Consider the following 24795-nt stretch of genomic DNA (forward strand, 5'->3'; position numbering starts at 1 on the left):
ACTTAACTACACATATCTGTATCCATGTTTTATGTGTGTATGTGCATTTATATATGTATATAATGAAAAGGGAAAAGAAATAGGTACATTTAAAGATGAAAATCAGACTCTCACTTTCTAAGGATAACCACTGTCGTAGCTGACTAATATTCTTCCAGATTTATTTCTATGCTTATACATTTATTCACATAGTTTTCCTGTTAGAAAGGAGGTGATTCTGAAATTCTGTTTTATAACTTGCTATAGCCACTCAAAAACACACTATGTATATTATTTCTGTGGACACATTTGTGTTTGTGTGTGTGAGAGAGAGAGAGACTTGGAAGGTGAGAAGCCTGTGTGTGGTTAGTAAGGGACCTACATTGCTTGTGTTTGGCTGTAGAATACAAGGCTTCTAGGAGCACACCCACACAACAGAACACATGGAATAATACACAGCAATATAAAAGGAGACAGCTCTCTTTATGTGGGCATGAAAAGCAACACCAGATATACTGTAGTTCTTTTTTTAAATAAAGGACACAATTATATATATGCTTATGTGTATATGAAAGATTCTAGAAGGAAAAAATAAACTATAGGTTGAACCATGTCAAACTGCTGCTATTCAATCATTTTTGACACAGACAAACAGCAGGGCAGTTTCACACAGTACAACCCTACTCATAACAGTGGCTAGCAATCCAATTTGGAATTTCAACTTCGAAAGGATTTAAGAAACTATAGGCTGAAATGACATGAAATTAATATTGCTTTACTATTTTGAAGCACTAAATGAAAAAAATTTTGAAATTGCTGATATTAGATAACTTCAGAACTGAGAGGTGGCACTCTGGCATGGCTTGACGTATTAACAGGCGGTTACAGATCCGGTCTGCAGGTGCACCTGGGGGCAGGGACTGAAGTAATGGAATCGAACGGAGACTTTTCACTTTACTACTAACATAAGACCAGACACTCGTTCACTGAGGTAAACGGGTACAAACATCATGATAAAACACAATATAATACTGAAATAAAATGACTATTTTCCCTCCTCCTTGCCCATAAAAATGGGCATCCCTCTTTCCCTTGGGAGTTCATTTTTGTAACAGTGTATTGTATCCTGGGTTGAAAACCATCCTCACTTTAGGCCCTTTCTTCTCCATCTCTTTCATTAAACCATCACTCTGATTTCTTTATAACTAGCCACTGTTTCTAATGAAAAAACTAAGAATTATTCTTAAAATTAAAAAAGTAAATCAATATAGTGCTTGAAAGGCACATGGTAGCTCAGAAAAGATTGGTCATGGAAAACTCCAGAGAAGAGAAGACCCTGTGTTGAGACACTTGGGTTTGTACTTGAGCAGAGTGGTAAGGAGCCCAGACTCTGGGATCTGACTGGTCAATCTTGGGATTGTCACTCGCCAGCTGGGAGACTGAAGGAAGCTACTGAACCTTCTCTGAGTCTCAGTTTCCCCAATTATAAAATACCGATAACAGTACTACCTAAAGGATTGTTATAAGGATTACATAAGTTTAACAAATAGTGCTAACAACAGTAGCTGGCATATATATAATATGGTATCTGTACCTATGCACGAGTGTTACCCTCTTCAATTACATATTCTATTAACACAGTAAGTATTAAAAATGTTAAGAGTCCACCTTTGAAATAATTAAGATAATAACCAGAGAATTAGAGCCACTATTTCTATTTTGACCCAAAGAGAAAACTAAAACCATGACCATCATCACATTTCAAGCTCAAAAATTCATGTTGCTAAGTTCAGAGAACAAATATTAGTACATGCAAAATATTAGATGTAAATAATTCACTGTAACAGGATTGAAGATTTTTTTTATTCCCCCATCCAAGGGTGACACTGGACTTCTAAATACTGGCTCAGAAGACACACAGGAATGCCATGGGAAGTAGAATGAGCATTTAGGAGGAGTCAGGCTGCTCAATTGCGACCCAGGGTTCATAAAAGGCAATGAGAAGACAACTGGTTATAGGAGCAGGCTCCACAGCTGACTCAACCCCACGTCATTTTTTTCTTCAATAGCTGGGAAGGATTCAGTAAGTACAAACTAACTGGCCACAGGTTTGTTTGGTTAGTAATTGTATATGGCACTCTTTACTCCTGGTAAAATTTTTCTTTTGCTCCTCTGCACAGCTTGGGGATCTTAGTTCACTGACCCAGCAACTGAACCTGGAACCCAGCAGTCAAAGTGCAGAGTCTCAACCACTAGACCATCAGGGAAGTCCTGGGCACCTGGTAATTTTTATCATGGTCCATAAGAGTTTTCTGAGCAATCAAAGTCACTTGGACTTGGCCACATTGAGATAATACCTTTCCCTTCAAGATTTCTCCTTATCTTCCTGGCTACCAAAGGAAATGTTTCAAATCAGTCACTCCTGACAGCCTTAAAAAATCTATTTCATTCAGGATAAACAATACTTTGGTTGGTTTGAAAAGATGTTTCTTAGACAGCCCAGCTACCTCCTACGCTGTAAGCATTTCAAAGGGGGCTATAAAGAGAGTGACAGCTGCTTGAATTCAGAACTAGAAATTAAAATAAAAGCTATTAGAAGTGAAGAAAAAACCCACACCACAGGGAGACAAGCTTGAAAGACTTCTTCTCTCTTCTATAAATTCAAGTTACCTGCCATGAACTTATTTTCACCACAGAAAGCAGCTATGTATTTTTTTAAGGCATTAAATAAGCCTTTTTCCCCCCTCCAGAGAAAGGGGGAAATGTTCATCCCACACAGAAGCACAGTTAAGATTATAGAGGAAGTCATATAAGAAGCTGCCTCGTGCTTTGTCGCTAACACGACGGGGGCTGAGCTTCAGGGAGGCAACTGGGGAGACGCCCATGCAGAGGAGGCAGCGTGCAGGATTTATGGGCAGGCCACAACTCAGTCACAGCCCTGACATTCCGACTGCCTTTTCCAACCCACTGATCTAATCACTGCGATAGTGAGACATAATCTGTCTACACAGGCTGTCACCGAGTCAAGCGTGATCTTAGATTTAACTTCACAACACGGTAATTCCATGCTACGGAACTGTGACTTTGCTCTGAGAAGATGATAAGAGGTCTTGACCCTCGGGAAGTTATTATCCAGGGTCCACCCAGGAAGGGTCATGCAAAAAAAAAAAAAGGTAAGAATCGCGAGATGACCAAGCCTAAGACAAAGATCTACCTGTGACCAGTTACTTGGGTTGGTTATCCTTCTATGCAAACGGAACAGATATATCTACAAGGAAATGCCAATAGCTCTGAAAATCCACATCTACCAAGGTTTTACACCAGTTCTTCTCTCACATAAGGGCCCTGGTACAATTTGAAAGAGGATGGGGTAGTAACAATTTACTTACAAAAGCATGTCTTCATGAAGGTCATTTTTTTTTTTTTAAATATTGGAGTATAGTTGATTAATGGGCTTCCCTGGTGGCGCAGGGGTAATGAATCTGCCTGTTAATGCAGGAGATGCAAGAGGCTCAGGTTCAATCCTGGGTCGGGAAGATTGCCTGGAGAAGGAAATGGCGACCCGCTCCAGTAATCTTTCCTGGAGAAGTCCATGGACAGAGGAGCCTGGCAGGCTACAGTCCATGGGGTCACTAAGAGGCAGACACGACCGAGCACACACATGGTTGATTGACAATGCCATGTGAGTTTCAGGTGGACAGCTAAGTGATTCAGTTGCACACACACAGGTATCTGTTCTTTTTCAAATTCTCTCTCCACTTGAGCTCTTACAGAGTATGGAGCAGAGCCCCGTGCTGCAGAGCAGGTCCTTGCTGACTGTTTGAACTAGAGAAGTTGTACACGTCAACCCCAAACTCCTCATTTACCCTCTAAGACACTCTGCTGGGCCTGAGAGCAGGGAGCGCCTAGCGGCCATGACTGTCAGCCTGCCATCCTCGACTTCTACCGAAAGAACCGTCTTTGAGTATGTGGGTGCTGCCTGTCCTGTACAGAAGCCTATGAATGGATGGATATGTCTGTGAGGCAAAGTAGGAGAAAACTGAGTTCTGTAATACACTGTTCAGAATTTATGACACCATACTTTCTCTAGGAAGACGCAACATTTTAGTCATTATGTAATATTTCTCTATCCACTGGTTTTCATATACACTACTTATACCAAACCTATTTTCTAAAGCAGTTATACATAACAATATGTACTGATGACACTAACAAAATGAGAAGATTTCTTCCTTTTGATGAGAAGATGGTTTAAATATTTTTATCTAAAAAAAGCCTCAGGACCAGACTAAAATATAAACACAAGGAATAGATTTACCTATGAGCCTAAAATGTTGTTGATGATGATTGTTTTAATGACCTGCCTTCACCTTCCACATCTGATCATTGCAGAAGCCCCAAAACCTGCTTTAACATCTCTACCAGACAACTATTTATTTCCAATTCCTACTTCTGACTCAAGCCCAAACAACCTAAGCTTAAATTATCCACCCAGCCTTTTTCAAAAGCCTTCTTGATTCCTACAGACAGATTTGTTCTAATCTGATTTTAGAGACTAACGCATGTCAGGATAGGTTCCCTCCTTTAAGAAAGGAGAGAAATGGTCCCGTTTCATTGTTAATCCATCTCCCCTTCAACAGTTGTGTTTTCACATTTTTGCTGACAAAGCTCTACATTGTCATCATGTTCTCTACCACAGTGTAGGACTATAATACATGTTCAACAAAATGTGCTACAGTTAGCACATTGGGGATCCAAGTGGGAAAGTGCCAACCTAACGATACCCAAGTAAGAACTACTCTAAAACAATATCAAATCTTGCCAATTGGCTTGTAAGATGATTTTGTTTTCAACTCATTATAAGTCATATTTTTTATGTTGTCTAAACAAACAAACTGCTATATCATGTACAAAAGAAGATAGGCATAGAATACCTAATTACCCAAGAAGATACAAATAAAAACTAGTCCTGTGAATGTCTAGTTCTGTTTAAAATTAGAGCTAGCATCAAGGAAGGATTGGAGAGCTTAGTCAAAATTCAGATGATAATCTTCTCACTCACTCCCAACCTTCTTTTAAAATGTTTCCTCTGCCTTGAATAGGAAATAGCAAAGAATATACTTCATATAGCCTCATGAACTTTCCTTATATATGAGGACATTAAAACAAACAAAAGTCTCTCTTTATAGGAAAAGGTGCTAACAGTTGGGGGGCCAGCCCCATCCACCAGACACCACAGCGGGAGCCACAGTCCCACCAAAAGAGAGCACACGCTGCCCACACCGTGAATATTCCCTGAGTACCTAGCTCTGGTGGGCCAGTCAGGAAAACACTTCTGAGCCCCACAGGGAATCTCCTAGATAAGGGCATTCCTTCAATTCAGGGAGAGAGAGCTGATTTACCTAACACATAATGTCAACTACAAATCGACACTTGCCATCCAGCTCTACAAGGATTAAATCACGAGTTGCTGCAGTTGCTGAATTTTCAATACCCCCTGGAAGGAATTCATGGTGTGGAGAGCAGAAATGAGGCACTCTATGCTCTGGGAAACTGACAGGACAGGTTTTTAGAAAGTTAGATATTCTCAGGAGCTGATTTTATGAGCACAATTCTTGTATCTACTCATATCTAGAAAAGCACTAAAATCCTTCATGGCAACAATGGTTCCTTGTGACTAATGGAAACCTTCTGAAAAGAAGAATATGTGCTTGATTGCATGTACTCCCCCTTTACTGAAATCACATATATACTGACCTCCCCGCCCCCCTACCTCTTTGGAGCAGTTTCTCAGAGCTACCTGAAATTTTGTCTCCCAGGTTATAGTCCTCATTTTGCCCCAAATAAAACTCACAACTTTCACATTGTGCATTTTTTTAAAGTCCGTAATAGAAACAAACACAAAATGAGACAAAATGAAGAGACAATGGAATATTTTCCAACTAAAGAAAAAGACAAAGCCTCAGAAAAAGAACAAAAGAAAGCAAAGATAAGCAATTTACCTGTCCAGAGTTCAAAGTAATAGTCATGAAGGTACTCAATGAACTTGGGAGAAGAACAGATGAATACAATGAGAACTTCAACAAAGAGACATTAAGGATAAGAAAGTACCAAAAGTAAGTTATAACTGAACTGAAAAATACACTACAGGGACTCAACAGGAGACTAAATGAGGCAAGAGAATAAATCAGCAAGCTGGAAGACAAAACAACAGGCCTCACCCAGACAAAGCAGCAAAAAGAAAAAAAAAGAATTTAGGTGAAGATAAGCTAAGGGACCTTTGGGACAACATCAGGCAGAATATATTCATATACAGGGGTGACAGAAGGAGAAGAGGGAGAGAAAGGGGCAGAAAAGTTACTTGAAGAAATAGTGGTTGAAAACCTCCCTAATCTGTGGAAGGAAACAGACTTTCCAAGGGTCCAAGAAGCCTAAGAGTTCCAAACAAGATGAAACCAAAAAGACATACACCAAGACATACAATTAAAATGGTAAAAGTTAAGGATAAAGAGGTAATTCTAAAAGCAGCAAGAGAAAAAAAAATTGTTGTATACAAGCAAAGCCCCATAAGGCTATTAGCAAATTTTTCAGCAGAAACTTAGGCCAGAATGGAGTGATACAACATATTCAAAGTGCTGAAAGAAAAAAGTTTCCAACCAAGAATTCTGTACCCACAAAGTTATCATTCAGAACTGAAGTGGAGATTAAGAGTTTCCCAGATAAGTTAAAGCTAAACGAGTTTATCACCACTAAATCAGCCCTGTAAGAAATGCTAAAATGAATTTTTCAAGCTGAAAAGAAATGGCACTAATAAGAGATAACATATAAAAGTAAAATGATCACTGGAAGAGGTAAACATAATGAACAACAAATAATGAAAATAAACAAATAATGAATCAACTACTTAAAACGCAAATATGAAGGTTAAAAGACAAAAAGTAGTAAAATTAACTAAAATTAAAATAATGAGTCAAAAGCTGCACAAAATAAAAAGATGTAAAATGCGTCATCAAAAGTATAAAATGTGAGGACTTCCCTGGTGGTCCAATGGTTAAGACTCCATGTTCCAATGCAGGGAATATGGGTTTGATCCCTGGCTAGGGAATTAAGATCCCACATGATGTGCAGTGTGGCCAAAAATAAATAAATTCATTAAAAGTTACTAAAATAACTTTTTTCAAAGGTATAAAATGTGATGGGGGAGTAAAAAGATAAATTTGGACACATTCCAAAGCCTTAAGTGCCTATCAACTTAAAATAGGCTGCAGCTATCAACTTAAAATGGGCTACTGTGAAAATGTTATATGTGAATCTCATTGAAACCATGAGAAAAAGCTTACAGTAAACATACAGAAGAAAATGATGAAGAAATGTCAATATACCCCCACACACACAAAACCACCAAGACAAAAGAAGCTATTAATAGAAAGAGAAGGAACAGAGAAGAACTACAATAACAGCCAGAAAACAATTAACATAAAGGCAGTAAGTACATTCCTATCAATAATTGTTTTAAATGTAAAAAGACTAAATTTTACAATCAAAAGAGAGAATGGCTGAATGGAGACAGACTTCAGAAGACAGGGCACATACAAACTCAAAGTGAAGGGACATAAAAAAGACATTCCACACAAATGGAAATAAAAGGAAGCTGGAGAAAACTACACTCATATCAAACAAAATGGTCTTTAAAAAAAAGCTGTAATAAAAGAGAGAGAAGGGAATTATATAATGATAAACATGTTAATACAGCAAGAAGAGATAAGATTTATAAATGTATATGCACCCAGTGGAGGAGCACAAGATATACAAAAGTGAGTATCAGTGGACATGCAAAGCAATTAATTAAAGGCAATACAATTATAGCGGGGGACTTTAACACCTCACTTACATCAGTGGGTAGATCATCCAGACAGAAAATCAATACGGAAACACTGAATTTAAACAATGCATTCAATCAGATGGACTTAATAAATATCTACAAATACAGAACATTCCATCCAAAAGCAGAATATACACTCTTTTAAAGTGCATGTGGAACATTCTCCAAGATAAGTTACATGTGATTTCACTAGTTTCAAGACTGAAATTACACACCAAGCATTTTCTCCAACCACAGTGGTATGAAACTAGAAATCAATCACAAGGAGAAAAAAAAAAAAAGTAAAATCCACAAAATCATGAAGGTAAATAGGCTACTGAGGAACCAATGCATCAAAGAAATCAAAGGATAGATAAAAAGTATTTAGAGATAAAAACAAATACAACATGCCAAAACCAATGAGATGCAGCAAAGAAAATTCATAGCAATACAAGCCTACCTCAAGAAATAAGAAAATTTCCAATTAGACAACCTAACTTCACATCTAAAGAAACTAGAAAATAATGAAACGGAGATGAAAAAACAATAGAAAAGATGAATAAAACTACAAGCTGGTTTTCTGAAAAAACAAACAAAAACTGATAGGCCTTTAGTTAGACTTACCGAGGAAAAAAGAGAGGACTCAATTAAATACAATCAGAGATGAAAGAGGGGAAGTAACAATTAAAGAAATACAAAGAATCACGAAAAACTACTACAAACAATCATAAACTAACAAACTGTGGACAACCTAGAATAAATGGATCAATTCCTAGAAACATGCCATTTTCTAAGACTAAATCAAGAAGAAAGAAAATATCTAAACTAGATCAATTACTAGTAAGGAGGTTGAAACAGTAATCAAAAATCTCTCAACAAACAAAAACCCAGGCAGATGGCTTCACTAGCAAATTCTACAAAACACTCAAAGATTTAAAACCCAGCCTGCTCAAGCATTTCCCCAAGAAAAAAATGAAAAGGAGAGAAATCTTTCATACATGCTTTATGAAGCCAGAATTACCCTGATGCCAAAACCATATAAGAACACCACAAAAAAAGAGAAAATTACAGGTGAATTTGATGAATATAGATGAAAAAAAATCTCAACAAAATATTAGCAAATGAAATTCAACAATAGATTAAAAGGATCTTACATCATTATCAATTGGGATTTATTCCAGAGATGTAAGATTGGTTCAGCACCCATAAATCAATCAATATGATACATCGCATTAACAAAGCTAAAGAATAAAAACCATATGAGCATCTCAATAGGTGACAAAAAAAGCATTTCACAAAATTCAACATCCATTTATGGTAAAAACTCTCAACAAAGTGCATGTAAAGGGCATGAACCTTTACATAACTGAGGCCATATGTGACAAATCCACAGCTAACATCATATTCTAACAGTGAAAAGCTGAAAGTTTTTCCTGAAGATTAGGAACAAGACAAGGATGCCCACTCTCACCTTACTTTTATTGAACACAGTACTGAAAGTCCTAGTCACAATAATTATGGAAGAAAAGAAATAAAAGATATCAAAACTAGAAAGGAAGAAATAAAACTGTCACCATCCACAGATGACATAATACCATATATATAAAAGTCTAAAAGCTTCCAATAAAAAAAAGACTGTTAGAATACATGAATTCATTAAAGTTGCAAGATACAAAATCAATATATAGAATTTTGTGGCTTTTATATACACTAACAGCAAACTACCAGAAACAGAAATTAAGAAAACAATCCCATTTTAACTTGCATCAAAAATAATGAAATACCTGGTAATCAATTTAACCAAGGAGGTGAAAGATCTGTAAACTGAAAACTACAAGACACTAGAAAGAAATCAAAGGAGACACAAATAAATGGAAAAATATTCCATGCTCACAGATTAGAAAAATATTGCTAAAATATCTATGCTATCTACAGATTCAAACTCCTATCAAATGCCTATCAAAATTCCTATCAAAATGAAATTCCTACCAAAATGCCAATGGCATATTCCACAGAACCAGAACAAATAATTCTAAAAATTGTATGGAACCATAAAAGACCCCAAATAGCCAAAACAATCTTGAGAAAGAACAACAAAGCTGGAGGTATTATACTCCTTTTATTCCAAGTACACTACAAAGCTATAGTAATCCAAACAGTACGGTACTGGAGCAAAAGCAGACACACAGGTCAAAAACACAGAACCGAGATTCCAGACATAAACTTTCACACACATGGACAATTAAATTACGGAACAAATAACATAAAACGTAGAAATGACAGTCTCTTCAATAAACAGCACTGGGAAAACTAGACAGCCACATGCCAAAGAATGACCAGACACAAAAATTAACTCAAAATGGATCAGACACTTGAATGTAAGAGCTGAAACCATAAAATACCTTGAAAACGAAGGCAGTGAACTCACTGACATTGGTCATAGCTAATTTTTTTTGTGGATGTGACTCCAAAGGCAAGGGAAACAGAAGCAAAATAAACAAATGAGATTATATAATCCTGCACAGCAAAAGAAACTATCAACAAAATGAAAAGGCAAACCTACAGAATGTAAGGAGATATTAGAAAACCACATATACAATAAGGCTTAACACTTTAAAATGTCAGCGTATAAAGAACTCATACAAATTAACAATAAAAACAAAAAATAAATAAAACAACCCATGTTAGAAATGGGCTGAGGGCTTCCCTGGTGGTCCAGTGGTTTAAAGCCGCCTTGCAATGCAGGGGACACAGATTCGACGCCTGGTCTGAGAAGATCCTACAAGCCCATGAGCCATAACCACTGAAGCCCAAAGGCCCTGGAGCCTATGCTCCTCAAGAGAAGCCACCACCACAACAAGCCCATGGACCACAAGGAGGAGGAACCCCTAGTCACCGCAACTACAGAAGACCTAGGGCAGCCAAAAGTAAGGCAATAAATCAACAAAACTTTAAAACGGGCAGAGAATACGAGCACTTCCCAAAGAAGACATAGAAATGGCCAAAAGACACATGAAAAGATGTTCAACATCATCCATCATGAGGAAAATGCAAATCAAAAATCATAATGAGGTATCACCACACACCTGTTAGAATGACTATTCTCAAAGATAAGAAAATGCTGGAGAAGCTGTGGAGAAACGAGAACCCTGGAGCACTGCGGGTAGGAAAGTAACTTGCTACAGCCATTAGGGAAAACAGTTCCTCAAGAGATGAAGGATAGAACCGCCATGTGACCCAGCTATTCCACTTCTGAGTACTCACCTGAAGAACACAAAAACATTAATGCTAAAACACACATGCACCCCGATTTTCACTGCAGCATTATTTATAACAGCCAAGCTGTGGGAAACAACCTGTGTCCACTGACAGATGAATGGATATATGTGTGTACCATATATATTGCATATGTATATATGTAACTCAGCCATGAAAAAGAATGGAATCCTGATATGTGACAACATAGAAGGACCCTGGAAGTATTTTACTATATGAAGTAAGCCAGAGAGAGAAAGAAAAATACTGTATTACTTCACTCACATATGGAATCTTAAAAACAAACAACAATAAACAACAAATACAAAATAAAACAAATATATAGATACAGAAAACAGATTAGCAGTTATCAGAGGGAAAGAGGGTTGGGAAGTGGATGAAAGGGTTGAAGGTCAACTGTATGATGATGGATGATAACTAACTTGTGCTGGTGATTAACCTCTAGTGTATACAGATGTCAAATTATAATGTACATCTGAAATCCATGTGATTAAAAAAGAGGTAATAAGGACATAAATTTGGAGTGGGCAGGTGAAAACAAAAACACATTAACTTTTTTCAAGTTACTTTACTACCACTTCTGAGGAAATAAAAACACAGGAACATAAATTGAGAATAAAATAAAAGGGAATCTTTGATTTTTTCATCTACTTTTTAGCACTGAGCAGCCTACCTCATATTTCACTATTTCTCAACTGACTTAGCTAAAGCTACTCAGCTTTAAGGTTTTGAGAGTATAAAATGCTATATTAAAGTGAACAATATGGCTTCTACAAAATAATAAGATAAGAATTTCAGAGAAGATTTAACAGTTGCTCTAGAAATCTAGCTAGATACTATATCCATTTCAGTTCATATTAATCATCAACAGAGGTCCTTAGGAAACTACATTGCAAAGTTTCCTGCAAATAACAAGTCTAATATCATTAAATCACGTATTAACAAAGGGAAATAATGAGCCTACATATGCAGTATGGTTAAATGTGTCAATGCCAATTATACCTTTGCTAAAGCAGTGTCAGACTTTATTTTGGTGGGCTCCAAAATCACTGCAGATGGTGACTGCAGCCATGAAATTAAAAGACGCTTACTCTTTGGAAGGAAAGTTATGACCAAACTAGACAGCATACTAAAAAGCAGAGACATTACTTTGTCAACAAAGATCTGTCTAGTCAAGGCTATGATTTTTCCAGTGGTCATGTATGGATGTGAGAGTTGGACTATAAAGAAAGCTGAGCACCAAAGAATTGATGCTTTTGAACCGTGGTGTTGGAGAAGACTTTTCAGAGTCCCTTGGACTGCAAGGAGATCCAACCAATCCATCCTAAAGGAGATCAGTCCTGGGTGTTCATTGGAAGGACTGACGCTGAAGCTGAAACTCCAACACTTTGGCCACCTCACGCGAAGAGTTGACTCACTGGAAAAGACTCTGATGCTGGGAGGGTTTGGGGACAGGAGGAGAAGGGGACGACAGAGAATGAGATGGCTGGATAGCATCACCGACTCGATGGACATGTGTTTGAGTAAACTCCAGGAGGTGGTGATGGACAGGGAGGCCTGGTGTGCTGTGATTCATGGGGTCACAAAGAATCAGACAGGACTGAGCAACTGAACTGAACTGAAAGTAAAGATACTAAGTATCTTTAATTAAATTTGGGGGGGGGGATTAAAAAAACATAATAAGAACCATGTGTAACAGCAGAGGGTGTCTCCCCCAGTTCACACAGGCAAAGCTAGGACTCCGCTTTTCAAGCCTATCCTACTTCAGCTCATGCCATCAGGCTTGCTGACTGGTAATAATGACTTTCTGATTTGCTACATGTTGAACTGAAACCAATTCTAAGTGTTTTCCAGGGTTGGCTGTCCCATACATCACATATTATAGTTTCACACCCTACTGCATGCAGAAGAAGAAATAACATACTACAAACCACTTCACTCAAATACCAAATCTGTGACCGAAAAAGCTTAAGAAAATCCTCAAATAACACAACACTGCAAAGCAACTATATGCTAGTAAAACATTAAAAAAAAAGAAAGAAAGAAAGAAAGAAAATCTCTAGTCATCCAAACTAATTCCTTGAATCTTGGCAAATAAATTACCTAACTTAAAAAAAAAATAAATTTGTACTGGACTTTGTTAAATCTAATTTGTACTACAGTGAATAAATGGGGGGTAAGGGTGGAAACACACTTGCATTTAAATTTCCTACTGGACTCAAACCAGACAATTTGGAAAAATAAATCAACCAAAGTTGGCTATAAAGCATACTTTAACCAAAACTAGATAAACATGAGAAGTGACCCAATGACCATAAATAAGAAAAAATGCATAAAAATATTAAACTTTTGAAAATTCCAAATAGAGCTGAAAAACATTTAGTCCTGGTGATATGAAGAGATTTTTTTTTTGAAAGGGTAGAGTTTTCAGTATGCTAAGTAATCAATAACAAAGCTTTTTAGTATCCTTTTTCTGTATGCTTCCTTTCAAAAGCATTTTCACCACCTCTTCATTTATTTCCTTTTTTAGAATATGCGAAATATGGCTCCCACTTTGTTCTCTCTGAAACAATCCTTTTTTACACAATTTGAGTTTCACTAAAGCTGAGCTACAAATAGTTGGGGTGAGGGGAGAAGATAAATAACAGTTTTCAGTTGCTTTATCTTATGACCTGTGAGATAAAACAAAATCACTCCATGACCAAAATCATGAGCTTTTGTGGTCGTAACAACATTCAAAAAAAAACAAAGGCTGAAATCAAGAATTAACAAAAAGTTTATAAAAAGACAAAATGTAGATTAAAACATCATATAAATAGTGAATATAAAAACAGACTAAAGGAATTAAATATTTGTCAATCTTTTTTCTTTATAATTAAAAATTTTAAAGAATTATTATGTTAAAAATCAGAAAAGCTATGATTGTACACCATTTTGAATATATCCATAAAAAACATGCTAAATACCACTTCAGCAGTTTCTTATCCATTAAAAATAATCACTCAGCAACCCAATGATCAAAAGCTTAGTAAACTATATTCACATGACTGGATATTCTGATTCAGTTGCTAAAAATACCTGCCCCCCAAGTAGATGCAACGCTAAAACGAAAGGTCCCTCCTTGATCATTTCTTTTATGAAATGAGAGCCAATTCGATTTTGCTCAAAGTTGATGAGCCTGTGTAGGTACTGTTTCCTGTCACCTTGATTTCTTTCCCCCTCCTACTTTCCAACATATGCCTCACTCACTAATCTTTTAATTCCACCAAAGGACAAGTGAGATAAAAGTCAAGGTGCAATTCAAACCAGTCAGCTTTACTCCCTATTAGCAACTCTGGAGAGATAGTGAATGTGAGGGAAAAAAAAAAAAGAGGAGAGGATAAAAAGTTAGCTGGGCTCAGAAGCTGACACCAAGGACTAAAAGGCAGGTCTGAAATTAGAGGTTGCTTTAAATCATAGGACTTCCCTGGTGACTCAGATGGTAAATAATCTGCCTGCAATGTGGGAGACCCGGGTTCAATCCCTGGATCAGGAAGATCCCCTGGAGAAGGGAAAGGCTACCCACTCCAGTATTCTTGCCTGGAGAATTCCATGGACAGAGGAGCCTGGCAGGCTACAGTCCATAGGGTTGCAAAGAGTTGGACACGGCTAAGGCAATAACACAACAAATCATGCCCTTACTCTGGAAAATATGGATGTGACTGTAAAACTAACACTTGTATCACATGCACGTATGTCTTAAATACTTTAAAAGAATATTGGAACGCCTTAGCCCTCAATGTTATTACAGGAGGCATTCTGAGTCCTCCTGCACAGACCCCCTGGGAGTTAAAGACACATGTCACTTGCTGGCTTGGATCTTTGGATATCAGCTATGTGGATATTTGATTATACAGCTGCGTATGATGGAGGTACTGGATTTGTTTCTATCTTCATTTCTTCCCTCCCTTTGACAATCACCTCATACCGCCAAACCAATAAAACTTCAGTAGTTTCAGTCTTATTCCCCACACCACTGACCACATGGTTACAAATCAGCAACTGGGTGTGTCCAATGAGCTCACAGCCTTGTTCTGTAAGGATCACTGTTTAAAATTCCAATTTGAGACAGGTGGCAATGCTGAGACAGGTGGCAACCACAGGACACCAGTGAGCTGGAACAGGGTGGTTTGGATGGAAAGTGAGGGCTTCCACTGATCAGAGTCCCAGTGTAGCTTGGTCCACTCAGGCAAGCCCCGACCGTGGTCAGTTTGCCACCTCTGCCACCGGATAAGACACCCGCCTCAGGAGAAAGTCAGAAAACTGGGGCAAGGATGGTACAGAAGCACAGACCCAGTGCAACCGTGACCTGCGCCTTTGATCTCAATGCACTGAACATCAGACTGGATCTGCTCCTCTTGCAAAAGACCTGCTTTCATTTTAGTTCCTCTTGCATTTGTCTCAGGGTTATATAACCTCACAGGAGGTCACACAAGCCTCCCAAAAAAGAAATGTAAGCTGTCTTTTTCAAAGTAAAAAAAGAACCGTGCATAACAAAGACAAACACAAACTGAAACTTTGCATGCTCTTCCTGAGGCAAAAGCTTTACCCTCTCTGTTAATCTCAAAAAATTATAATCTTAAGGGTAGAAGGAAGTTTAAAAACACAAAGGATGGGAAACCATGGCCTGCCCTGGGGACAAAGGCAAGAAGAAAAACGTAATGAACATCTTACCATCTTCCAGTTCAAGACAGAGGTTATATACAGCCACGGGTCTCTTAGTCCTCTGGCCTTGCCTCTTTGATTGTCTCGGCGGAGCATTTGGGGGTGCTGACAGGGGGACTGGCTCAGGCAATGTGGCATCAGGCGGGGTCCTAAAAATCTGCCATCGAAACACAAAGGACATTAATTGTTTTCCATGAACAGAAACTTGGGTTTTGCAACAGTATACCAATCCCAAACAACATTTGATTTGGAGTCCACCCCAAATGGGCTGCTGGAGCCAAAAATCCATGCCTTTAAATTTTGGGCATAAAATCATAAATCTTTTATTTATTTTTTAACAGAAGATTTCAAAATAAAATTTCTCATTAATAGTAAGTAAAAGCAACATCAAATCATTATATTTCAAAATAGAGTCATGCCCAAACTAAACAAGTCTAATCATCTCCACCAGATGTTGACAATGCCACAGCTCTTCATCCACAAAGGAAGTAACCAGGATAAAACACTAAAAACAAATATCCCATTCAATTTCACACAGGGTTATATTTATGCCAGAACGCTAGTTTCAATTTTTTTTTCAAACTACATAAACAGAAACATACGACTGCAAATATTTTTTACACATTTAAAAATAGCCTGTGCTTATGAAATTACCTTTCAGAGTCCACATACATTTTTCATAAAATGCTCTGTATGTTTAATCAATTTGTTTAATATCCTCCAACCTCCCTTAAATACTTCCCCTCTACTTATGAAACCTAGAATATCAGTACCTTCATTATCTACAGTGTCATTCATCTGTCAGCAACAACAACATTAATTCAAATATCCTGATTCTTTCCTCAGCAACATTTTTTCTTTGAGAATCGCAAGCTGCGCCATGCGTGCGTCCTAAGTCGTTTGTCCGACTCTTTGTGGCCCCGTGGACTGTAGCCCGCCAGGCTCCTCTGTCCATGGGATTCTCCAGACAAGAATACTGGAGTGGGTTGCCCTGCCCTCCTCCAGGGGATCTTCCCAACCAGGGATCAAACCCATGTCTCTTAGTCTCCTGCAGTGGCAAAAGGGTTCTTGACCATAAGTGCCACCTGGAACGCTCCAAACTGTGCCATATAGGGAAGCATATCACAAAGGTGATTTATAATAAAATTTCCATTGCTGCCAAGACCTGAGTTCAGAAGCTTCCCATCCCCAACACTGGAGTCCCTTCAGCCTTCAATGAAGTCCTAATATAAAATATTTAGACATCACCCTAACAGACACTGTATCTCCAAAGCACTGATGTTCTATATGTAGATACTTGGAGAAAGTCAGCTAGCATTAAATAAACCATAAATATAAAACTCACAATAAAAGGCACTGAGGGAAAGCCCCATTGTTGCATGGAGATTATTATTTATGCATCTGAATAAAAATAGGTATATGACCTGTGTATACAAGTGAGGGTACCACATATATGTATCACATTTACTAGCTAACCAACATGTGAGAATTATATTCACAATCTACAAGTTCTCATCTAAAAGCTATCATATACCAACAGAAATAAACAATTTCAATAGAGCATTTGCTTTATAGTACCATACTGCCCCCTCATGTGTAAATGGAATAAAAAATGGTTTAAATTACTATGGACAAATATTTGCTTGTGAAAATTTAATTTTGTGCTCCAACTGGTAACCTGCTAATACCGTATTTCCACAGACTTTGTGCTCCAATAGGGTGCTCTGGCAAATAGCAGCTACTTATCTGCCTTAAAAAATCCCCTTCTGTGTACACTGTTGTCCACAGCTGGCTTTACCGCCCTGTGCCATCATTCCAATTAAGGAAGGTTGCAGAGTGACGGGAACAGGAGAGAAGTCAGGCGGTGAAGAGGATGACAGTGGTGAAAGAGGGAAGGAAAGACGGGAAAACCTGATCCCATGAGAAGGAACTAGCGCCTGTGTGTGCCCAACATTGGGAAGAGCCTGCGGTCTTATGTTCAATCTTTACAAACATGTCACCTGCCTCTGGACGCTACTGGGACAGGAGATCAAACAACACAGAGCCAGCATCCCCAAAGCGTAAACAGTGGAAAGGGCATACATGAAGAAACAGCGCTGGACAGCTGATAACCTTCTAAGCAGACCTTTCTAGAAGATCGCACTGACTGGAATGATGTGGATGCGGACAGCTGTTTCACATCCCCTCCCTCCCCCACCACACAGGGTGAGGGTGTGGGGAGTGCGGTGTGAGAGCAGTCCCAGTCTGCAGAGCCAGACGACCAAGCAAATCGGGACCCAGGCATCTGACTCCTAGATTCCTGGGCGAGGGCTGATCTGAGACATCCCAGGGCTGGGCCTCCAGAAGATATGAAACAGTTCAGTTTACATCAGAGCATCTAGGAGAATATTCAGTCAGTTAGTTCAGTCGCTCAGTCGTGTCCGACTCTTTGCACGCCCATGGACTGCAGCACACCAGGCTTCCCTGTCCATCACCAACCCCCGGAGCTTGCTCAAACTCAAGTCTATTGAGTCGGCAATACCATCCAACCATCTCTTCCTCTGTCATCCCCTTCTCCTCCCACCTTCAATCTTTCCCAGCATCAGGGTCTTTTCTAATGAGTCAGTTCTTCGCATCAGGTGGCCAAAGTATTGGAGCTTCAGCTTCAGCATCAGTACTTCCAAGGAGAATATTACTCAGCCATAAAAAAGAAGAAAGCCCTGCTACAAGCAAGAATGTGGATGAGGGCAATGTGCTCAGTGAAATAAATCAGACAGATAAAGACACATATGATCTCACTTACACTGGAATCTTAAAAAGAAAAGAAATTTCGGGAAAAAAACAAATTCATAGAAACAAAGAACAGATTGGTGGCTGCCAGAGGCAGCTCTGCGAATGGGTGAAGGTAGTCAAGATGTACAAACTTCTTTGAGTTATAAAATAAATAGGTTCTGGGGGTATAAAGTCCAGCATAGTGACCATAGTTACCAGTACTATATCATATACTTGCAAGTTGCTAAGAAAGTAGTCTTAGAAGTCCTCATCATAGGAAAAAAAATTGTGTGACTATGTGAGGTGATGTTGGATGGTAACTAAACTTACTGGGGTAATTTTTCACAATATATAGCCGTATCAAATTAGTTGTACATCGTCAAGTAAAACAACATTATATGTCAATTATAAAACTGAAGGAGGGAGTATATCTAAGAATGGGGATTGGGCTTTTAGGGGGGCGGGAGTGGTTCTGTTTTTCTGTGATTTGCATTTTAAAGCTCCCCAGGTGATTCTTTTGTGTAGTCAAGGCTGAGAAACAATTATTTAGATAGTCATTCCACTTTCCTTAGATGGACTAAATCTACATTGAAACACCAGAAAAGTTGTTTCAGAAAAACTAGCCCTGGACATATGCAATCAATTCCTTGGATCTTCCCAAGTCCTAATTAGGCATGAAATGTTTCAAAGATTCTAATGACCCACCATTCTCTCCATAAACTCTATGTGAATTAGCATTCAAAGAGCTAACCTATTAGATTGGTGGTGGTGGTTTGCTCAAAATTCTCCAAGCAAGGCTTCAACAAACAGTACCTGAACTGTGAACTTCCAGATGTTCAAGTTTGATTTGGAAAAGGCAGAGGAACCAGAGATCAAATTGCCAACATCACTGGATCATAGAAAAAGCAAGAGAGTTCAAGAAAAACATCTACTTCTGCTTCAATGCCTACGCCAAAGCCTTTGACTGTGTGGATCACAACAAACTGTGGAAAATTCTTCAGGAGATGGGAATATCAGACCACCTGATCTGCCTCCTGAGAAATCTGTATGCAGGTCAAGAAGCAACAATTAGAACCGGACATGGAACAAAGGACTGGTTCAAAACTGGTAAAGAAGTATGTCAAGGCGGTATACTGTCACCCTGCTTATTTAACTTAATGCAGAGTACATCATGCGAAATGCCAGACTGGGTGAAGCACTAGCTGGAATCAAGATTGCCAGGAGAAATATCAATAATATCAGATATGCAGATGACACCACCCTTACGGCAGAAAACAAAGAGGAACTGCAGAGCCTCTTCATGAAAGTGAAAGGATAGAGTGAAAAAGCTGGCTTCAAACTCAACATTCAAAAAACTAAGATCATGGCATCCAGTCTCATCACTTCATGGCAAATAGATGGGGAAACAATGGAAACAGTGACAGACATTCTTTTCTTGGGCTCCAAAATCACTGCAGATGGTGCCAGAAGCCATGAAATTAAAAGACACTTGCTCCTTGGAAGAAAAACTATGACCAGCGTAGACAGCATATTAAAAAGCAGAGACATTACCTTGTGAACAAACGTCTGTCTAGTCAAAGCTATGGTTTTTCCAGTAGTCATGTAGAGATGTGAGAGTTGGACTATAAAGAAAGCTGAGTGCTGAAGAATTGATGTTTTTGAACTGTGATGCTGGAGAAGACTCTTGAGAGTCCTGTGGACAGCAAGGAGATTAAACCAGGCAGTCCTAAAGGAAATCAGTCCTGAATATTCATTGGAAGGACTGATGCTGAAGCTGAAACTCCATTACTTTGGCCACCTGATGCAAAGAACTGACTTATTGGAAAAGACCCTGATGCTGGGAAAGACTGAAGGCAGGAGGAGAAAGGGATGACAGAGGATGAGATGGTTCGATGGCATCACTGACTGAATGGACATGAGTTTGAGCAAGCTCTGGGAGTTGGTGATGAACAGGGAAGCCTGGCATGCTGCGGTCCATGGGGTCGCAAAGAGTCAGACACGACTGAGCAACTGAACTGAACTGGTGGTGGTTTAGTCACTAAGTTGTGCTCAACTCTTTGCAACCCCATGAACTATAGTGCACCAGGTCATTTCCTTCTCCAAGGGATCGTCTGGATTCAGGGATCAAACCTGTGTCCCTTGCTTGGCAGGCAGACTCACTACCATTGAGTCACCTGGGAAGCCCATCATCAGATTAGGTGGTTCCAAAGCACAGATGATAACTTGAAAAGGTACTATCCTGGTTTTTTAAGTCTTCCCAGTTATGCAGGTTTAGACATATTATTAAAAGAGTGTTTTCTCATCTTTTCATTTACATAGTAAGAGCCATAATATGTACTTCTCAAGTTATTACAGGGATTTAATGAGACATTTATAAAGCATTTGGTACAGTACTTGGCACCATTAAGTAACCAGAAATAAATAGTAACTACTGTATTGTAATAGGATCACATCCAGTAAATAATGATAATAAAAATGAAGGCAGATTCTTATTACCCTACTCAACTGCCATTTTAAGAGGTTGTTAATTCCTTGAGGTCTTGAATATCCCTTAAATTCACTGTTTAGTTAATTGAAAGTGTTTGTAGAAAAGCTTATCAAGCAACGGACTAAAAGGAAGCAATGAACAGTGCCTCCTCAAAACTGCCAAGTCACCTAGAATCACACAATAGTTTCATATACTTCTGTATTTTAAAATACTTCTGTATTTTAGCACTGAAATTTAACATTTAAATTACTTCCTCTATCATTCAATACATTTCACATTTAATAAACACCTACTAGGTGGCAGGCTCTCTCTGAAACAGTTTAACATTCTCAAGGACCTCTGAGGGAAGTATTTCTCCTCATGGTTTTTTGTTTTTGTTTTTGTTTTTGTTTTGCTTTTTTTATTTTTTTCTCCATTTATTTTTATTAATTGGAGGCTAATTACTTTACAATATTGTAGTGGTTTTTGCCATACATTGACATGAGTCAGCCATGGATTTACATGTGTTCCCCATCCCGATCCCCCCTCCCACCTCCCTCTCCATCCCATCCCTCTGGGTCTTCCCAGTGCACCAGCCCTGAGCACTTGTCTCATGCATCCAACCTGGGCTGGTGATCTGTTTCACCCTTGATTGTATAGACTTGTTTCAATGCTGTTCCATCAACATCCCACCCTCGCCTTCTCCCACAGAGTCTAAAAGTCTGTTCTGTACATCTGTGTCTCTTTTTCTGTTTTACATATAAGGTTATTGTTACCATCTTTCTAAATTTCATATATATGTGTTAGTATACTGTACTGGTCTTTATCTTTCCGGCTTACTTCACTCTGTATAATGGGCTCCAGTTTCATCCATCTCATTAGAACTGATTCAAATGAATTCTTTTTAATGGCTGAGTAATATTCCATGGTGTATATGTACCACAGCTTCCTTATCCATTCGTCTGCTGATGGGCATCTAGGTTGCTTCCATGTCCTGGCTATTATAAACAGTACTGCGATGAACACTGGGGTACATATGTCTCTCTCAGATCTGATTTCCTCGGTGTGTATGCCCAGGAGTGGGATTGCTGGGTCATATGGCAGTTCTTCTCATGGTTTTTTAAAATGATAAAAGCTCAAAGATTAGTCAGTCCAGACAGCAGAGTTGGTATCGTAACTCAACTCTGATTTCACAGCTCCTGTTGCCCATTTAAAACACAAACAAATTTAATTCATAAGGAAAAACCCACCAATTATACTGTCCTGTATCTATTCAGAAAAGTACATCTGGGGATTATCTACACAGAGTCACCATCACTGTGTTTTGTTCTCCTAGACATTTCAAGAATACATTACCTCTCACATGTATTTAACCTTATTTGCCAATGCACCGACCACAGTTCTCAATTCTTTTTTTTAGGCTACAAATCTATGCCCTCATGGTTGTCTCTGAAACTTCAGAAATTATTTTAAAAGATACTCTTTTTTCTTTTTATTTTAAAAGATATTCTTTTTAAATTCAAAAGAGGAAAGAGTAAATTATTTACTTTAAAGTGTTGTCTTCTTTCCTGGCAATCTGATGATAACAGTTAAAATTTAGCTTAGCTTGTTCTATATAGTCAAGACGTTTGTCTGCTTTAAATATAACATTGATTTTCCAATTCCAGAACCACTGCAAGGATGCAAATTCCTCTACCTCCCCGGTCTCATTCCAAAATCATGCGACTCTCCCAACTTCCTCACATCATGACAACTTTGCTCTAGGGCAAAAGATGAACTCAACTTAAGGAATAGATCAAGCCTACTCAAAATCTGTTTTTTCCAGGGTGTAAATTTTCTCCACTGTACCTATGTATTTACGACATAAGAAAAACTCAAACCAGACAATCCAATGAGAACAAAACAAAAATCCACACGTAGGCATGTCAGGTAAAGAAGTGCTCACTCGGGTCTCTGAAGAGTGCTAGCACAAACAGGAGTCTGGCACTACTGCTCAGTCACAGACTCCTCAGACTTAACAAACTAGATGTTTATACCCATGGGATGCAGCCATACGCATAAATCCCTCTCTGGATCCTTCACACTCTGCTACCAGGGGCCTGTGTGGAAATGACCAGGCGACCTCTGCCGGAAATACTTTGCAAAGAACAGGAAACAAGCATGGGCTTTTGCAAATTTCACTTCAATATCCAACTCAAGCCTAAAGCATTTGCTTCGCTGAAATCTCATGAGCCTGGGGGGTTACAGTACATGGGGTCACAAAGAGTTGGACATGAGTTGGTAACTAAACATCATCATCATGGGTAAAGGAAGTTAAGGGGAATGAGGTCCTTCTTTTTTAAAAAAGCCCTTTCTCTAGAGGAGTTCAGTGGTCTTTCTTGTGATGGGGAGATTACTAATATGTTTGTATATTCCTGTCATCTTGAATAGTAACACTTGCAACTACTGGGTACGTGCAGGATGACTGACATCATGCCAAGTGCTTAACTTACAAAGATTTGAACCCAGAGTTCCTGATTCCAGCATGCCTGTCTTCATCACCATGCCCGTCCACCTCCAATACTACCCAGTTATATTAGGCCCCATTCATCTTATGCCCTTTTTGGTGATGTCATATCTCATATAACTACATCTCTCCGTAAACAGGTTCAATAAGAAGACATTGGAAATCAGTGCATATTCTCCTTAGCAAACCTTTAATATAGAAAAGAGGGACAAATAAAATATCCAATTTCTTTTTTTTAAAAAACACAAAATTACATTGGTATATACCTGAAACTAACACATTGCAAATCCACTCTACTCCAATGAAAATTAAAAAAAAAATAAAAAATACAACAGACAGGGGAAAATAAGTAACGACAAGGAAGCAGACTCACAAATACAGAGAAGGAACTAGTGGTTACCGGTGGGGAGAGGGAGTGGGGGGAGGGACAACACAGGGGTAAAGGGTTAAGAGGCACAAAATATTAGGTGTAAAATAAGTTAAAAGACATGCTGTGCAACATGGGGAATACAGTCAGTATTTTGTAATAACTGTAAAGGAGGCCCATCTTTGAAAATTGTATTGTTGTTTGGTTGGTAAGTTGTGTACAACTCTTCGCAAGCCCATGAACTGCAGCACGTGTCCCTGCCCTCTACTATTTCTCTGAGTTTGCTCAAACTCATGTCCATTGATGCCATCCAATCATCTCATTCTCTGTCAACCCCTTCTCCTCTTGCCCTCAATCTTTCCCAGCAAAAACAATCATATAAAAAATAAAAAATTTTAAATAAGACACGTAACTACAAAATGGCCAAATATTTCTTTCAGTTTAGAGTCTCTAGTGTGTCTAGACAAACACTTGTTACCTGGGGCGGTGTGCCTCTAACCCTGACTGATCCATCTACAACATACTTTCAGAGTTAAGCTCTGGGGTGAATAGTAGACCGAGAGCTCTAAAAACATCCTACTGTCTGTTCTAGAATCAACATTACCCCAAGACTAAATGTGCGTTTTACAGAAAATTTAACTAGAACTGATAATAGCAACTGACAGTAAGACTAGACCCTGGAAGCAGTCTAAGGCTTCATGTTTTATTCTGGTTCACTCAAACTCAGAATCGGCGAGCTGAAAAGGCTCCTAGTTATCGCTTCCCTCACCCCTGTATCTCGGTGGAGCGGACTGAGGCCCCGTAGCTAAAGATTCCCTCATATCCTATTCACACCCCCAGCTAGGGCAGACTCATTCCCAGATGAAGGTCTCGGTGTCTCTGCT

General features: G+C 38.7%; 1 protein-coding gene across 2 annotated transcripts in view; it reads right to left on the bottom strand.

Annotated features, from left to right (window-relative positions):
* Positions 1-24795, bottom strand: part of ARHGAP10 (Rho GTPase activating protein 10) — a 358134-nt gene that overhangs the window by 42299 nt on the left and 291040 nt on the right. For both annotated transcript variants that reach the window (XM_043484882.1, XM_043484888.1), the window contains exon 19: positions 15830-15977. In XM_043484882.1, coding sequence (XP_043340817.1) covers positions 15830-15977 — 148 coding nt within the window. The remainder of the gene's footprint in view (positions 1-15829; positions 15978-24795) is intronic.

This window comes from Cervus canadensis, chromosome 1, assembly GCF_019320065.1.
Source record: "Cervus canadensis isolate Bull #8, Minnesota chromosome 1, ASM1932006v1, whole genome shotgun sequence".
Classification (NCBI taxonomy): domain Eukaryota; kingdom Metazoa; phylum Chordata; class Mammalia; order Artiodactyla; family Cervidae; genus Cervus; species Cervus canadensis.